The sequence below is a fragment of the Squalius cephalus genome (assembly GCF_949319135.1).
Source record: "Squalius cephalus genome assembly, chromosome: 1".
NCBI lineage: Eukaryota > Metazoa > Chordata > Actinopteri > Cypriniformes > Leuciscidae > Squalius > Squalius cephalus.
In genome coordinates, this window is record NC_137122.1 from 29367577 (window position 1) to 29385831 (window position 18255).

Below are 18255 nucleotides of genomic sequence, written 5' to 3' on the forward strand. Positions count from 1 at the left end.
TCTAGTGGTCAAATGTCAGCTGCAGCTGTTCAGTACTGAAATGAATTACTCGTGAGGGACCAGGAACGCCGATGAGATCAGTTCCGCAGCGGTCAGCGGCTCCACGAGCGCCGGCTGGTGGGTTCCGATCAGGAATGTTCGCGGAAAGGAAGTTGAGTGTCACCGAAGAAGTGACGCAGAGCAGCAGCCTAAAAACACAGCTTAATACATCAATGTTCCACAGTTAGCTGTGGTTCCAAAATTGTGGTTATAAAAAGAATAAAGCAAAATAAAACAAATTTACACAAGGCAAGACTATAAGGCAGTGACTGGCAGGGATTCTGAGAGGGAGCTGGTAGAGCATTGGCCAGCTCAGGCCTTTATAAGTCGGTGAGGTCACTGAAGAAACTATGTTCAGTAAAATCATTTCCACTGATACAACACAACACTGAAAACACTCTAAACACTGGCCTGTTTTCGGGAGGCGCTTTTATGCACTGTCGCTATAAATGCTGAACTAGGATTTCAGGGTTTTCTTACCATCTCTCTCTCAAGATTTTCCCCTTGAAGTGCTTCACAGATGCCCCTCTACATTCATACAAATACTTTTACAACATGTATAAAACCATTTTAAATCAGAATATTTCACTTGTGTTGGTCTCTATATACCTCTGTTTTCATGTGCCAATCTGTTTCTGACTGCTAGACTAAATAAATATCACTAAAATTTGTAAAACTTCTAATCTCATTGTATGTGTGTGTCACTCAAAAGCCCGGTTTATAAATTGTGAATGTATCAATTGCTGTTGATAAAACCAGGGGCGGAACAGGCGAGCTAAGCAATCATGAGCTGCTCCTCTTGTAACAGTAGCAACATGGAACCTGAGACCTCCTCACGAGTCCCATGTAAAACATTGGAAGTAGTAAGGCATTTGTTATGGGGGTCACTAAAAACAACAGAGACAGAAAGAGGGCCGAAACACCCACAAGGCAGTTTGGAAAACATAAGACAATAAATAAAAAGAAAGGAATTTCCTTCAACATTTCACTTTTCTCTCAATCTATTTTTTTTTATAAAGTTTGTTAGTTTCAGGAGTGTCCCCAAGTCTTTGAAATGAAAGACGTGGTATTCTTCATATACTTTTTTTTTATAATTAAAAACAAGTCCATCTGTGACAGAACGTCTTACTTCATTAAATTGTCTTCTTTTTAAGACAACACATTTCCCTTTAACTTTCTTTCTGCAGACACCAGCAGACGGTCTTCTTGACGCAAAGCAGTCAATCCTAATCCAATTAAAATCTTGGAAACGGGCTGACAGGTAAGTAAAAAAACAAGCCCTAGAGTGACGCTTGTCAACTCTACTCTCTCAAAGTCACAAACATTTAAGGTAGGTTGAGCTGTTCAAGCAAACACCTGCATCTTCCCATTGGACTCCTGGACATGGGAAATCTGGGTTTGAGCAGAAGCCGTGACGGCCGGGCTCGGGGTGGAGTCAGACCAATCAGACACACAGTGAGGGGAAGGGCTAGACCAGGCCTCTGGAGACTCTGGAGAAGGGGTCAGGTAAGGATGTTCACTGGGCACATGCAAGTAATGCTTGGGCGTCGCATCCATGGCAGAGGTGTAGCTGTGCTGGGAGGGCGGAGTGGGGTAATCCTCCGGGCCCGCGGTGCTGCTGCTCCCCTGTGCCGGGGGTGCCTGAGTCGAGATAGCCTGTGCTTGCGAGGCCTGAGGGGATGCTGTGGCCTGCGGAGGCTGAGCCTGCGGCTGCTGTGACTGGTAGAAAGCTGGAGGAGGCTGTGCCTGCTGTGGTGTCGGGGGAGTGGAGGAGCCCATGCGGGTGAGGTTGGGGTTGGTGAGGGCGTGGCTGTGAAGTTGCTGCGGTTGCTGCTCTGCAATGGGCGTCAGTTTGACCGGGCTAATAGAGGGCGTGTTGGAGACGGGTGTTGGCTGCAGTATGGGCTGCTGGGCATTACGGAAAACCTGCTGCTGGTGCAATAGCATGCTGGTTTGCTGCAGGGTTGGTGTCTGAGGGTGCATGCCTGTTTGGCTACTTGCTGGATGCACCATGTTGACCATGGGCTGACTGCACTGAGAAGATGGAGTCATGCGGCTGTGCCAGTCAAACGGGACGCTTACTGGACTTACCATGCCCATGTTGAGGCTCATCTGGCCGGCATTCAGCACGTAGTTGTGGGGGCCTTGGTTGATGCTGCTTCCTTGCATGGCCACACGTCCCTGCATCGAGAGCCCTCCGTCACCCAGGTCGCTCAGCTGTGCCAGGGAGACCGCAAAAGGGCTGGTGCCATCCAGGATACTGCTGTGCACCATGGGAGTGGAAGGAACAGACATGGAGGAGTGGAAAAGGCCAGGAGTGGGCATGGCGGCCGGTGAGGTTGGATTGGTGATGTAGCCGGCATTGTTGGCGCCTCCGCGCGGCGAATCCAGCGAGTCGACGGGGGAAAGCGTGACAGAGCTCTCCAGCAAAGCACTCTGCATGTCTAGCGTCAGCCGTTTGTTGCGGCTTTTGGCTGAATCTTTCAGACTGGCAGCATGCTGCCCAACCATGCCTTTAGCCCCTGGGCGACGGTTCTTCTTACCCTGAGGGGTGCTTTTCAGCCCTTGAAGGAAGTTGCTGGGAGGGCACATGAGTGGTGAGAGCGTATGGCTACCAGACAGGTGGTGACCTGCCCCTGCATGGCCCTGCGGACTTCTCACAGTGTTATATTCATCCAGCAGCTGTACGATGTCGTGGTGCATGCGCTCCTGGGCAATATCTCGAGGGAGCCTGTCCATGTGATCGGTTATCTCCCTGTTGGCAAAGTGAGCCAACAACATCTTCACTGCCTCACAGCTTCCTTCCCTGGCAGCCAAGAATAGTGGAGTCTCCTCCTGAAGATCATAAATAGATTCAAAAAATAAAAACATGGCTGAGATAAAGCCTTCAAAACCCTCAAAAGTATATAATTGCATACCTTGAGGTCCTGCATATCTTTATTGGCACCGTTCTTCAACAAGGCAACTGTAGCTTCAACATTATTGACTGCTGCTGCCCAGTGCAAAGCTGACTTTCCTGTGGAGAGAAAAAAACATAATATGCAACCATCAGAAACAATGAAACTTCACGTTTGAAGCATAAATATGTTTCTTTTTCTTTTGTGCCTACCTATTTCATCAACAGCATTGACATCAGCATGGCAGGTGATCAACTCTTCCACCATGCCCTCTACTGCCAGACGGGCTGCAAGGATCAGAGCAGTGGACCCATCATACATGCGTGAGTCTAGGTCTGTGGCGCGGTTCCTGATCAGAATCTGAAGATGCAAGAATATGGGATACATTAGCACTGATTTTGTTTCAATAGTCCATGTTTAAACATGTATTTGTTCATAGGTGACTTTACCTGGAAAACCCCCTGAGCATCAGCTGCTACAGCTGCATGCAGAGGTGAGCGGCCTGTGTTATCCTGTGCATTTGCATCAGCCCCAGCATCCAAGAGTCTTTTAGCTGCGTCAGCTCGGGCGTAGCGTGCAGCCAAGTGCAGAGCAGTCTCTCCAGTGCGGTCGGTCTGAGCTGCGAGCGATGCTCCTTGGTAAATGAGATCGGATATGATGTTGGCTGAGGATTCTTCTGAGTCATCATCTTCAGTCACTTCGGGCTCCAGCCCACCTCCACAGAAGGATGCCAGCATCAGGGGTGTGAAGCCATCTATATGAAATAATAGTATGCAAATATTTTGAATCAATTTGTAATTCTTGTATCTGAAGTTAATCTATGCAGGGCTGCTGATTGGGGCACTGGACCCAAACATGGACTAAGAAAGTAGACAGTCAAACATATCATACCAGGGCCTCGGACATTGACGTCCATGCAGTCGCTGTCAAACTCTCCCTGCGGAGGTGTGAGAGCCATGGAAGGTGGCATACGGATATCTGCCGCTGCCAAGTGATGCTGTGTCCACTGTCTGCTGTCAACTGCATCCTCACCATCTGACAGAATGCTTGGCTCTTCCACCTGCTCATAAAAAAGAGGATATTATTAAGGCTGTTCATTCACATATATAACTGTTTCACTGATGCATACACATATACATCGAAAGAAGAGTGATAAATGGTCAATCACCTTAAGTCTTTTAGCCTCAGGGCAGTCTGTGTCTATCCACTGGTCACTGTGATCAGCCAATAGAGACTCTTCCACTGTTTTTGGCATGTGTCTGCAAAGAGTCATACATGCTAATTAGTGCCTATGAAAGGGATATTTTGATGATGCATACTGACAATAGCTTTGATACTGCATGAGCGACTCACTTCATGCCCAGGGAATCTTGGCCCACAGGTTCTCTGCGGTTCTTGTTACTGCTCGTTTCCTTCTTGAGGAAGAAGCCCTCAGGGAACCAGAGTGTGCTGTGCTCACGTTTGCGGCGGGCAATCAACATGCCCACCATCAAGATTACCAACAAGAACAGAGAAGCCACCCCTACTAGCAGTAGCTTACTCCATTCAGGAAACGTATACATATCTTCTATTGGTACACCTGAAAGAGAATTGGTAAATTATCATAAAATTGTCAAAGGTAGTCAGCTGGACCAATGAGGCCTATGTAAGGCGGCTGTTAAGTTGGTGTAAGTGTGGATACTTACTGCGTACTTCTTTGAGGGGGTATGGGAAACGCAACATCTCACAAGCCTGCAGAGCACCCAGATATTCAGCAGCGTTGTTAGCATCGCGGAAGCAGTCATCCGAGCCCTGGGAGCATAGCCTGTTGTCTATCTCCAAGTATACAATGGACCTTCAGAGGAGCCAAAGAGTATTTGTAAAGGTGCACTCACATTAGCAAAACGTTTGCAAAATTTTGCAGGCAAAGAAGGGCCTTTGTCAATAAAAAAGGTCACTTCCAAAATAAGCAGCTTTATTACTGGTCAACACAGCAAAAAACTTCAAAGTTAAAAGAATTCAAAATTCATGATCTCGTGGGGTCCTATTGCGGTGACTACAATTTGCCTGCAGAATTTCGCCGTACAAAGATAAATGAAATGAAACCGTTTACTATAGTAACCCCAACTTACCCAATGACCTCCTGCTGAGGATGAAGCTCTCGTTTAATGCGTGTCTCATGGCCTGTAAAGGGTCGGATCATGTATTCTCCGTTCTGATCAAGGTGGAAACGCAATGTGGTGCGGAGGATTGCACTTAGTTTCTGCAGGAAAGCAGTTTTTGTCCGTAGCAGCTCCTCTGGAGGCAGCAGGACTACAATAACCAGCACATCTTCCGCAAGATCTTCTGGAATCTTCCCTGCACAATCCAGTCCATCCCAGCCACACTCTTCTGTATTGCAGCCTTGATCACAGAGCCCATCTGCGTAATGGTCGGTACAGTATGCCTCATAGATGGGGCTGAATGAAGAGAGACCGTATTAGAGAAAGACCATCATAAATGGTCCAATGAATCATGATGAAAATAGTACAGGACTTACTTGCAGACTTTCTCTTTGTTCTTGCAGTCAAAGTTATCATACAGGCACTCTGCATTGTTGCAGAACTCATCACACTGGCTGTTGTTGAAGAGCCGCCAGCAGCGAGGGTCTGCGCAGCGTGCCCAAGGGTTCACAGCAAGAGAGCAGTCACCTCCATCCCAGCGGCAGGCGAACGAATTACATTCTTTGTCACACACACCGTCATTGGCCTTGCCGTGACAATCAGCAATAGGGCACTGAGGAGTAAGAGGTCCCAGAAGCCTGGCTTCCTGTTCGCATCGTTTGCCCGACCAGCCGTTGATGCACTGGCATTGGAAAAAAGGGAAGCTGATTTCCTCTGTACACAAGCCTCCATTGCGGCAGGGCTTGGAGGAGCAGCCCTCACTGCTGCGGTGGTGACACAGTGGCCCGCCAAATCCCTGAATACAGGTGCAACGTGCACCTCGTGAGGTAAGAGTACAGCTGCCACCGTTGTAGCAAGGCAGCTCTTTGCAGTTCATGCTCCTCTCACAGTTAGCACCTGCATATCCCTGAGAAAGAGACAATGAGGAGTTAAGTAGTTGCTTTTGAATTTTAATACAGTACAGTTAAGATGGAAACACAAGATCATAATGCTATAGTTGATACATTATATCATATAAGGCCTGGATACTCACAAGCTGACAGGTGCAAGCGTATCCCAGCGGTGAGCTGCCAGACAAAGAGCACACTCCTCCGTTCATACAGGGCTGAGACTCGCACATACTGAATCTATTCTGACACCCTCGTCCTGAAGACAAAATTAAGTTAGACACAATCTTACATATGTACCTCACAGACACATTTTTCAGTTTTCAGACATCCCTCACCTGTGAAGCCTGGCTTGCACACACACTGGTAATCATTGGGCAACTGTATGCAGTCCAAGCTGTTGGAGGGGTTGCAGGGATTGGAAAGGCACTCGTTGATGTCTCCCTCACAGCGTTCTCCAGTGAAGCCTGGAGGGCAGTTACATCTGTACCCTCCGACCCTGTCCACACATGTGCCGTTATTTTGACACTTGGGTATCCCTCGGGGCCATGAGGGAATTGCGCAGTCATCCTCATTTATCTCACAGAGGACCCCTAAGAAAATGTCATAATGAAAACATTAGAGTGACAATATTCCAACCTATATGTAACCTATGTACACTACCATTTAAAAGTTTGCGGACAGCAAGATTTTTTCTTTAAAAAAAAAAGAAAAAAGAAAAGAATACAGTTTTTAATACAGCTTTCAACATTGATGATAATTACTTGATCAGAAAATTCTTAAGGATCATGTGATACTGAAGACTGGAGTAATGATGCTGAAAATTCAGCTTAGATTACAGGAATAAATTACACTCTTAAATATTAAAACAGAAAAGTTATTTTACATTGTAATAACAATATTACTGATTTACTGTATTTTTGATCAAATACATGCAGAGACTTCTTTCAAAAACATTAAAAAAATCTTACCGACCCCAAACTTTTGATGGTAGTTTATATTTTGATTTTCGTACTTAAGGCTAAAAGACTCTCATTGATTCTGGTATATTTTTCACCATAGTTTTATCATTTTTAACTTACCTAGAGTTCCTGGAGGGCAGGAGCAGATGTAATGTCCCACCAGGTCAATGCAGGTTCCTCCATTTTGACATGGGTGAGACTGACACTCATTGACCTCTCTCTCGCAATTGCTCCCCTCATAACCAGGCATACACTGGAGTAAAAACAGGTCAGTTCAACATCTTTTCTGAAATATCTTCAGTTCTTTATATTCTGTAGTTAATAGGCCTTGTACTAGTATGAATGATAGTTTACGCTATTTTGTACCAGTGGTAAGATGACCTACATCACAGGTGAATCCTCCCATGTAGCTCCTGCAGGTGGCGCCATTGAGGCAAGGTTTGTCCTCACAGTGGTCAAACTGGGACTCACAGTAACTGCCTGTGTAGTCTGCGGGACATTTGCAGTAGTGTGCGTTGCCAGTATTGACACAGTGTCCACCATAGAGGCAAAGCTCATCTGTCTGGAGACCTGTGCAAGAGAGAGTGTGTGGACCGTTAACAAGGAGAAGATCATAGTGAAATTGAATCCATAAAAAAAATCACATCTATTTCTATGTACCTCTCTGTCTGGCTGCAATTTCACAGGACACTCCTGGGATGTCACAATAACGACCTGACCAGGCACCCAAACAGTCACACGTGAAGGAGGCATCTTTCTTTCTGCAGCGACCACCATTCTTGCAAGGGTTAGAAGGCCTACACCAATCAACTGGATACTAAAAGAGAGATAAAAAAAATTCATTTTAATCTGTAATTTATTTTCATTGGTTCCAATCTATCCTTGATTTTATTTCTTTACTATTTGTTTTATTCTAATATTTATTATTTTATGTAATATAAAAAATGTGTAAGCATGTTGAGGTTATAGCATTATGTTGGACTAATACCTGGCAACGGGGGCCAGTGTAACCTTTCGGACATGAGCAGCGATATGACTCCAGGGCATCTTGACAAACTCCTCCATTAAGGCACGGTTGAGAGTTACACTCGTTCACCTCGTATTGGCAGTAATCTCCAGTGAATCCTGAGCGGCAAGTGCATTTGAAGCCGTTGATCCCATCAGTGCAGGTTCCTCCATTAAAACAGGAGCTAAAACAAAAGGGGAGATGATTTGTTTATAAGATACTATTGGCTACAGCGTTTCTTTTATAAGCTATGAGTGTCTTCATGGTAGTGATGTATGTCTCGAGACCGGTCTTGGTCTCGAGACCGGTCTCGAGACCACTTTTACGTGGTCTCGGTCTTGTCACGGCCTTGACGGTCTTTGGTCTTGGTCTCGGACCTCTTGGTCTTGGTCTCGGACCTCTCGGTCTTGTCTGGTCTCGCTGTCTCAGACCGACATAGTGGTCGGGGGATTTAGAAATACAATACTACAATATCCACGACGACACAACGTTCGATAATGCAACATTATTATCCGCAACGGAACGGATTGAAGCGCGCGCCGGATTGATGACAGTGCGGTGTGTGCGCGAGCCACACGAGAAAACATTTTATCCGCGCCACTGATCGCAGCGGCAACGAGCACTTTGATCACTTGGTTTAAAAAACACATATCAGTGACATGATGGGTATTAACTTCATTCAGGAGTCATTCATTTTGGGTAACTGCACAACTACACAACTGACAGATGACTTTGAGCGCACCGCCAACGGTGTGTGTGTTGTGTGTGTAACCATAGCGACAAAACGACCAACTTTCGGATCCCGCACTTAAGCCTATAATTTCGTTTTTAAAAATGTAATTATGTATTTAAAAGTTGCAGAATGGGTTCATTTGGAGTCTGAGACTCCGAAATCGGCAGAGATAGGCAGGCATTTGCTTGGATGAATTTGTGTCTTTGATATCTCTAGAGATACAGATTACAATGAGCTCACAGTCACACACATGACATGGTCTGTCTCTGTATTGTTCTGCCTGTGTAACGTTAGTTGAAGTAATACCATCTAATATGTATTGAATGTAAACTGCGGCTGAACCCTATGCTGCTGTTCTTGAATTCACAAGTTATTGCTTAGCTTCAACTAGTCTGTTTTTTTTCCCCTCCGGTCTCGACTTGGTCTCGGTTTTGGTCTCGACTTGGTCTCGGTTTTGGTCTCGACTTGGTCTCGGTTTTGGTCTCGACTTGGTCTTGGTCTCGACTTGGTCTGTCTTGGTCTTGGTCTTGTCTTGGTCTCGATACCCTCTGGTCTTGGTAGTGTCTTGGTCTCGGTTTAGGCGGTCTTGACTACAAGTCTACTTCATGGTCTCACCTTTCAGTGCAGTCTGCTATGTTGGTCTCACAGAAAAGGCCTGTGAAACCTGGTTTGCAGGTACATGTGTAGCTGTTGACGTAGTCTGTGCAAGTGCCTCCGTTCTTGCAGGGGCCGCTCTGACACTCATTCACCTCGGCAGCACAGCGTGCCCCGGTGAAGCCTGGCAGACAGCTGCAACGGTATGAGTTCACTCCATCTGTACAGGATCCTCCATTCAGACAGGGGTCTGACAAAATTTGAGAACACCATTAGACCACGCCAAAGAATGGCCTGACTGCTTTATTTGCAAGATCTGCAATAAAAACCTAGTTTATGTTCCATTTGACTCACTTGGTGAACAGTCATTGATATCAGTTTCACAGTTGGGACCAGAGTAGCCAGCATGGCAGGAGCACACGTAGCCACCCAAAGTATTTGTACAGGTCCCGTGGTTCTTACATGGGTTAGAGGTGCATTCATTTATGTCATTGTTACACAACTGACCTGTGGTGTGAAGAACACTCAGAGTTAAGACATGCTTCAGGAAACTCAATTCTTATAGACTTGAATCAGAATGCGTTTAGAAACTTACCCTGCCACCCAGGTTGGCAGTTACACTGGTAGCCCAGGTAGTCGGGTGTGTTCACACAGGAAGCATGGTTGGCACAAGGGTTGGGAGAGCAAGGTGTAAGCAGTTCTGCACAGGTGGGACCACTATAAGGTGGCTCACAGAGACAGGTGAAACTGGCGAATCCATCCACACAGGTGCCTTGATTTAGACATGGGCTGGAGGCACACTCGTTGATGTTCACCTGACATAAGTTACCTGAGGATGGGAGTGAAAGACAGCTGTCAGAATGTAGCCATTGGCAAAAGCAGTTCAATTCTTAAGAACTGGAATTCCCTTATTAGTGAAACATTACACCCTTTTCAGCAGTAGAGTTTGAAAATAAAATATGAGAGGACAGTCTGTTCTTCCTGGTACAACAATGTGTAATAAAATCTCTTTTTGTTGTTATTATTGTAATACACATACTGAGCTAATGTAACATATATCTCACCTCTAAAACCCTGCCGACACTTGCAGGTGAAACCATTGAGCTGGTCGAAACAGGTGCCTGCATTCTGGCAGGGGCTAGGTAAACAATCGTTTCGGTCTAGGTCACAGTTCTTACCCACCCATCCAGGCTCACAGTCACACCGATAGCTGCAGGAGCAATACAAACAAGAGTCACAGTCAAAACAAGTCCCCATTTATTTACTTCCTTCTGGTTTTAAAGTTTGTAATGGAGCTGTACCCATTAGGGTCATCCCTGCAGGTCCCGTGCAAACATGGGCTGCTGGCACACTCATCCACTTGTGAATAGCAGAATGGGTCGTGGAAACCTTCAGGGCACTGGCAGTGGAAGCCGTTCTCATCATCTACGCAGGTCCCTCCGTTGCGACAAGGGTTCGACCGGCACTCATCAATCTCGTCTTTACATTGAGATCCTGAAAGGGATGGAAGTTTATAATGAGGTTTCAGTAACACTTTATTTTACAGTGTCCTTGTTACATATTTTACATGTACTTACTATAGTAACATCAGTAAATTATACATAATTACAAGCAACTAACCCTAACCGTGTAGTGAGCTTGTTGGTCAGTGTATTTATTTTTTACTCAGTACTTAACTGTAATTATACAGCAACAAGGACAGCGTAGAATAAAGTTTAACTGAGGTTTCTCTTCTGTATCTCTCTTAATTTGCAAATTCAACGGCGTGTTTATAATGTATAAGAAAAGTGGGGGAAGATCTCTCCCTGTCTCACCGGTAAAGCCAGGTTTGCAGACACATTCATAGCGGTTTATGCCATCTTTGCAGATTCCGTAGTCACATGGGTTGCTAGCACAGTCGTCAAAGTTGATTTCACAGTTGGTACCTGTGTGGGAAGCCAAAACCTTCTTTAACATGAAACAGAAAACTGAATGTAGCTAATACAGTTGAATTAGTAATACATCATCCCTCACCTGAGGTGCCATGTTGACACTGGCAGATATACTTGTTGACTCGGTCCACACATTTGCCGCCATTCTGGCAGGGGTTGCTGTGGCACTCGTTGAGCTGGTTCTCGCAGCGGTAGCCAGTGTAGCCAGGATCACAATTACAAGTGTAACTGGCAATGCCATCTATGCAAGTGCCATGGTGGCACGGGTCGGGCTTGCAGTTATCGATGTTGCTCTCACACAGCCTTCCCTCAAATCCTGAGGACAAAGAGGAGACGTGTAGGAGTGAATAAGCAGAGAATGGTGATTTTTCTGTAAGCCCAACATCTCAAGGGCTGAGTGAGGTGGTGAGAATGGAGAAGTATCAGATTTATATGGTCACCGATGCTCTACAGGTTCCTGCATTTGTGGTTTGTGTCTGTCAAGAACAATTTCCCCTCTGCGGACCATTACTGCACAAGCTAGGTAAGACGAAATAGCATCGTCTTCGTTCATAGTATTTCCATAGTCCTACTGTCCGCTCATAACCACTGTAGCTCACAAACTCTGCATGAATGATTCAATGCCCTTTATTTGTGTTTTTGTCTGGGGTGTAAATACTTCCTTGGTTTCCTTGTACTCTTTATCCTTCTTATCCAGCACCCCCTTGACTGCCCCCCTGCTTTTTTGGTCTGAAAATGTCTCTCCTCTTTCCCCAGACTCGATACGTTTTTTCTCTCTTTTCTGTCTGCTACCTCCGTTTCCTTCTTTCTCTCTCTCTTGTGAAAGGTTCTACAGTTTGGAGTCTCTGTTCCCGTGGTTTCCATGCCGACAGGCTGTCAAGGCAGCAGCCTTGTGAGGAGCAGGGCAGGGCTGGGCTGTGGTAGTGAGAGAGAAAGTGAGAGAGCCCTTCACAGGCCTCACAGACCTGCTTTTGTCCCCTCGAGTAGCAGGACAATACCCTGCGTCCCAGCTAACGGGACAGCTCAGCAGAGGGGAACTGGAGCACGGCGAATACCAAACAGCAGGCTGTTTCAGACAATACACAAACTCCATGTCTGTGCTTTCTAAAAGCCAAGAGACACATGCAGTATGTACTGTATCTTTAGCCCAAAACATTCACATACAAGCTCATGCGAATTTGATGGACAAACTAAAACCAGAAAACGGCCATTCCTACAGGCACAACTATGTGAAGTAAATTGCTGGGACCTTTGGTTGTGCCATACGTCACTGTGTGGGTATGCATTGTGGGTTACAGATGAACAGATGTCGGGGTGATGACCGAGCATAACCCTCAACGTCAGCAGCTGCTGGCCTTGGTGACCCTGTGACATTGGGGTCTGCAGGGCAGAGGAGGGGGATTTAAAGCTTTTCGTCAGTATGCCCAGCATACCCAGTATGAAGTAAAGCATTTGACCCTGAGACTACAAGCAGGTGTATGGATGAAGTCAGAGATGATGATTTTGACTTTGAACCCTGAAGAGATCCACAAAATTCTTGCACAGCAGGCACACACAATCATACACACATATTCATTTAGCAGCTTACCTTCAGCACAGCGGCATTCATACCCATTGGGCCGGTCAATGCACTTGGCTCCATTTTGGCAGGGAGTGCTGGCGCACTCATCAATGTCGATCTGACACATGGTGCCAGTAAACCCTGGGACAGGCAAACATAGAGGTTAGAGGTCAGTCTGAGTCAGCAGAGGTGAGTTCCACACACTGACCGGGTCATTAGGTTCAGCTTTGGGGGCAGTAGAACTCGGTCTAGTTATAGATCTCTGCACCTTGGCTTATTCAAGCTTACTGAGTTTTCAATGGAGGTTCACTTAAAGTTTTGGACGAATCTCTGTTTGAATTTATGATGTCAGTGGTTTGTATTATCAATAACATATGCACTGTGGCTTGACACTCTTCAAGACCATTGATAACCAGAATTTAAAACATTTGACTTAATACTGGAGCCTTAGAATATGTCCAGATTCTGCATTCTCTGAATCCATCCAACTGTCACAATCTGGAATGGACTGTGCTGAAATGTTTTTCTTATCAATCATATTCTTGAGTTGATCTGTGCATTATAGTCTTAGTATGTGAAAAAAAATAAATAAATCGAGAACTTTGTTGGAATATTAACTGTCTCTTTATAAATTTTTTTTGGAAGATATTAATCAAGTTTCTTTACATTTTTGCAGTGATTAAAATTTGTTATATGGAAAATATGCATTTGTGAGAGGGCAGTGGGATTTAAACAATGACTGATATCCCTTGTCTGGGAAAACGTTCTAGTAAGTACGAAAAAAATGGCTGGGGCCCCATGAGAAATGTTCATTTCTGCATCTTTAGAGGGTGTTGTGTTGATTAACAGTGTTATGATGGGATCTATGTTGATGCCTAGGGCAGAAGGTTAGAAGGGGGAGATGCTAGAATTGTTTTCTTCAAGGCCAGTGGCCCTCCCCCTTTCCTTGCACAAACGCTACCGGCTCAATAGCTAAATGGGGGGTGCGGGGTTGTCTGCCCCAGATGTAAATTGCGGACATGGAAAAGAATCTCATTAGCAGAGCTGCTGTTCCCCCCACCACCTCTATGTAGAGAGAGACGGGTGAGACTGCTGTCCCTTCTCTATGAACAAGTTGGGAAGAGGAGGAGGGGGGGTGCATGTGTAGAGGGGCCACAATGGTGTCTTTGTTTGGCCACGCAGTTGCATAGCGCTAAAGACTGCACTCTAATGAGTAATTACGCAAAAACTCTATCAGGCTAGGGGGCAAAGCTAGGTTTAACCTGATATTACATGAATTGAGACTGTATATTAAGTGAACACACAAGTGAATTTTGCATACATACTGTTGAACTGGTGATGCTGGGAAAATGACGTTTCATACCTGGCTGACAGGTGCAGGTGAAGCCATTAACCATGTCTCGGCAGATGCCGTCGTTTACACAAGGGTTGCTCTCGCATTCATCAACGTCCACCTCGCAGTACTTCCCCTGATAGCCTGGTAGAGAGAAATCAGAGTGAAACACAGTTCTAACCCTCAATGCATTGAAGACAAATCTCGGACTGCAGTTTCTCACAACACAGGGGCTCACAGTCACACTGAGATGTTCTGCTACACTGCACCCTACAGAAAGTTCATGTCTCTGAGGAAATGGAGAATTGCTTCGTCTATGCAAACTGAGGCCCCTGCTTTGACTAGAAGCACCACACCCTACTGTCCGCAGGATGCCCTGTGGTCATCTCTCCATTGAGAACACACATGTTCTATAATCAGCAGAGTGCCGCTCTTGTGTGTCGCCCCATTCAGGTGAAACAGAGTGTGGGCTGGGGCCAGAGCATTGACGGCGGCATGGAATCAGAAAGAATTGGCCCCTCCACGTGAGCCAGGGCCAAGTTGGCGATGATCAGGAGGGTGGGGAAGAAGAGGTGTCTGTGGAAATGAAAGGGGTACGAGCAGAAGTGGGGGGAGGGGATGAGAGTGCTGGGAAAAAGTTTGCTCTCTCTCTATGTGCGTAGGGCGAAGAACGGAGCACAGAGGGGCCCCATTGTTCCACTCCATTCCCACCACTCAAGATCTCATTATAATTCACTGCACACTCCTCCCCCTCTCTCCCAGATTGCCCAATACACCCCGCTCCCAGCGCCGATTTGTATGGTTCCCCAAAAAACCTAAAGATGCATGTAGTGCAGGATACAAGTTTTTACTGAACGTGTGTGCTGAAGACACAAAGCCAAAACACTGATCTGTGGTTTCTGTGATTTACCCATGTGGACAGAGTTTTTCTATTTCAATTAAATTACCCCTGCCCAAATGACCACAATGTTATTACATAACAAACCCTCCTCTTCTGAACTTTGCATGTTTTCCAAAGTAGGTCTATATAGTCATATAGTCTGGAAGTCCACATTGATCTGAAGCAGATTTAACATCTCTGTGTAAGCTAAGGTCAAGTGTACTGACATACCAGGCATACAGATGCATGTGAACTCGCCGATGCGGTCCAGGCAGGTGGCGTCGTTTTGGCAGGGCATTGACAGACACTCATTGATATCAATCTCACAGCGAGGGCCGGTGTAGCCACGTCCACACTGGCACTGGAACGAACCCTCCGTGTTCACACACTTCCCAAAATGCTCGCAGGGGTTGGCACCTGGCACAAGAGAGAAACAGAGGAGTCAGTTAACATTTACTCTTTACTGAGAGAGACAAAGATGAGGGAGAGACAGAAAGAATCAACGAGAGAGGGAGCCATTCACAATGTTGTACATTTACCAATTGAACACTCATCCATGTCTTGGTTGCAGGCTCCACCAACAAAGCCAGCAGGGCAGGTGCAGATGGCGCGGCCGTTCAGAGGGTTAGTGTCACACACGGCCCCCTCATTACAGGGGTTGCTGACACAAGCATCATCCAGATGACAGAGCAGACCTGTAGGGACAGCAGAATGTCACTAATTGGACTCTGAGGATAACGAACAAGACCAAAAAATAAGGCGGGATGATAAAGACAGTCATACCAGTTTTGCCCACCGGGCACTCGCAGAAAAAGGAGGCCACGCGGTCATGACATGTGGCGCCGTTGAAACAGACAGCTGTGGCACAGTCATCAATGTTCTCACTGCAGTCGTCCCCCGTCCAGCCATTGACACATACACAGGTGTGCCCTCCAATGGTGTTGAAGCATGTACCGCCATTGTGACAAGCATTGGGCTGCATGAGACACTCGTTGACATCCTCAGCACAATACTGGCCTAAGGACAGAATGACAAATGGCAGGTTATTTCAAGTTATTTTAACTTAAAAATTTATAGTAAACATGGGAAAAAAGTGTACATTTACCTGTCCACTCAGGCAGACACTGACAATTATATGTGTTGACACCATCTACACAGATCCCACCATTCATGCACTTGTGCCCAGGGCAGTCATCCACGTTCTCCTCGCAGTTGTGTCCCCTGAAGCCTGGGCGGAGAAATGAAATATGACACAGGAAGCAGGGGGGTAAATGTGGGAATAATAATGTCTGATCTTTTCCTCACTTCCCTAACACACCTAATAATTTTCACTTACTCCTGTTCCACAACCATTGATAAATTGATGAACAGAGTAAAGAGAGCAGTAAAAAGGTCCAGTGGGTGTTGAGTGTTTACATATTCTCTCGGTGGTTCCCACAGAGGCAAAGCCAGGACCTGACGGAGATCTGCTCTAGAGGGCCATACTCCCTGTCGTGTTTGCTTGTTTTATAATCTCTCACGGTTTCAATGACTTCCTCTCTGGTGAGAGACATTTCCTGCTTGCTCCCCAGAGGGGAGCAGAAAGGCAATAAAGTAAATTCCTGCCCAGCAGCCCACGCGCTTTCCCTCTTCCATGCTTTGACTGTTCTGCTCACTCTCTTTCTCTTCTGTATCTTTCTCTCACTCAGTCTAAGCTATTTATAGCAAGCATGAGGTATCACTGCCTGGAAAGTTTAGATGCTTCGGGAAACCCTGATTCCAAGGGTTGGGCATGAGTATGGGAACTTGATAAAGGGTGTGTGTCTACATGAATGCATGCATGCTTTCTGTCTGTTTGTACCTGGCAAGCAAGCACATTCGTAGGTGTGGTCACCGGTCTGATGGCAGGTGCCCCCGTTGAGACACTGTGAAGGGGCGCAGGGCTGGGTGGGCACCTCGCATGTGCGCCCGCTGTACCCAGCAAGGCAGTCGCAACGGAATGAGCCATGGGTGTTCATGCAGATTCCACCGTTAAGGCATTTTCCGGGTTTGCGGCACTCATCAATGTCATTGCGACAGTTTTTTCCCTGATACCCAGGTGGGCACGAGCAGTTGTAGTGATTGTTCCAATTAGTACAACGGGCACCATTGGCACAGGGATTTGTGGCACATGCATCAATCAGGGAACAATCCTGACCTGCAGACACAAGAAGAGTCATTCACAAACAGCCCTATATTTCCCACAAACTGAACCATGATGACATGAAGACACCCTCAAGCTTACCTCTGAAGCCTCGCTGGCACACACAAGTGTACTGTGGGATTCCATTAGCAACCTGGCTCTTGCAAGCTGCTCCGTTTAGACAAGGCGAGCGATGACAGGGGTCCAGATGCTGACAGAGTAAACCAATATAACCAGGCCGGCATCTGTTGAGGGGCACACATTTAGAAAATGAGCACCTGAGTGTAAAAGCATTTCAGTGGGACCTCAGAAACTTTTATCAACAGGCCAGGTCCAGTATCTCTCCAAACTCATGCACAGAAAACATAAATAGTAAATATACTAAGCTTAGTATAAAACAAGGTTAGGGAGCAGGTGATAATCCACACACACACACACACACACACACACACACACACACACTGGTATTATTATTCTTGTATAAGGACTTTTGGTCCCCACAACGTAGGGTTTACCAGGACCACAAACACACACACACAGAGAAAAACACTCAATTTTATGCTATCCCCCAGATGTTGCATATATGTCTGACTTGACTGTAACAGCAGAGCACACTTTGCACATTCTTTGGTATTCCAATACAGAAAGCATGCTACTCTCCATGCCAGTTTGCATTCCAGGATTATTACTGATTTTCCAATTTCTTCGCTGCATTCAATAGTAAAACACGGCTGTCAATAGTAAAACGCAGAACTATCTGTGTTCACCCATGAGACCTTGCACTGTATTCCATGTGTTACCTCACAATGGCGACCGCTCAAAAGATAGGAGACAACAAAACATAGATGATATGTTGGTAAAGCCACTTTGTGGCAGTTGAATACAGTTCTTTCCGCTCTAATTCTATGCTTTTCAGTACAGGAAGGTTATCTTGATGGACAATTGAGTGGGACCTGAAACTGAACAGGTAAGATAAAATAAACAACTTTTTCCTAAAAAAAAAGCCGTCTCTATCATGGGCTCTGGGGCCTTTGGTAAGCTAGGCATGAGAAGCCAGTGTGTGTTGGGTAACCCTACACCCACACAGGGAGCCCCACCACAGGATGAACTCCCACATCAAAAAGACCGTT

At 46.1% G+C, this 18255-nt stretch overlaps 1 protein-coding gene across 1 annotated transcript in view; it reads right to left on the reverse strand.

The window, feature by feature from the left end:
- Positions 1-572: 572 nt before the first annotated feature.
- notch3 (notch receptor 3) overlaps positions 573-18255 on the reverse strand; it is a 28917-nt gene continuing 11234 nt past the window's right edge. Inside the window, exons 3-33 of the mRNA XM_079871129.1 lie at positions 17228-17370; positions 16805-17140; positions 16070-16192; positions 15748-15981; positions 15504-15659; positions 15196-15381; positions 14115-14228; positions 12779-12892; positions 11273-11506; positions 11074-11184; positions 10561-10753; positions 10324-10469; positions 9855-10088; positions 9614-9766; positions 9281-9509; positions 7915-8116; positions 7587-7743; positions 7312-7496; positions 7047-7179; positions 6303-6557; positions 6111-6223; positions 5455-5984; positions 5048-5374; positions 4622-4770; positions 4290-4515; positions 4105-4195; positions 3828-3996; positions 3386-3690; positions 3149-3296; positions 2958-3055; positions 573-2874 (exon numbers count right to left, since the gene is read on the reverse strand). Coding sequence (XP_079727255.1) covers positions 1384-2874; positions 2958-3055; positions 3149-3296; positions 3386-3690; positions 3828-3996; positions 4105-4195; positions 4290-4515; positions 4622-4770; positions 5048-5374; positions 5455-5984; positions 6111-6223; positions 6303-6557; positions 7047-7179; positions 7312-7496; positions 7587-7743; positions 7915-8116; positions 9281-9509; positions 9614-9766; positions 9855-10088; positions 10324-10469; positions 10561-10753; positions 11074-11184; positions 11273-11506; positions 12779-12892; positions 14115-14228; positions 15196-15381; positions 15504-15659; positions 15748-15981; positions 16070-16192; positions 16805-17140; positions 17228-17370 — 7285 coding nt within the window. The 3' untranslated portion in view covers positions 573-1383. The remainder of the gene's footprint in view (positions 2875-2957; positions 3056-3148; positions 3297-3385; positions 3691-3827; positions 3997-4104; positions 4196-4289; positions 4516-4621; positions 4771-5047; positions 5375-5454; positions 5985-6110; positions 6224-6302; positions 6558-7046; positions 7180-7311; positions 7497-7586; positions 7744-7914; positions 8117-9280; positions 9510-9613; positions 9767-9854; positions 10089-10323; positions 10470-10560; positions 10754-11073; positions 11185-11272; positions 11507-12778; positions 12893-14114; positions 14229-15195; positions 15382-15503; positions 15660-15747; positions 15982-16069; positions 16193-16804; positions 17141-17227; positions 17371-18255) is intronic.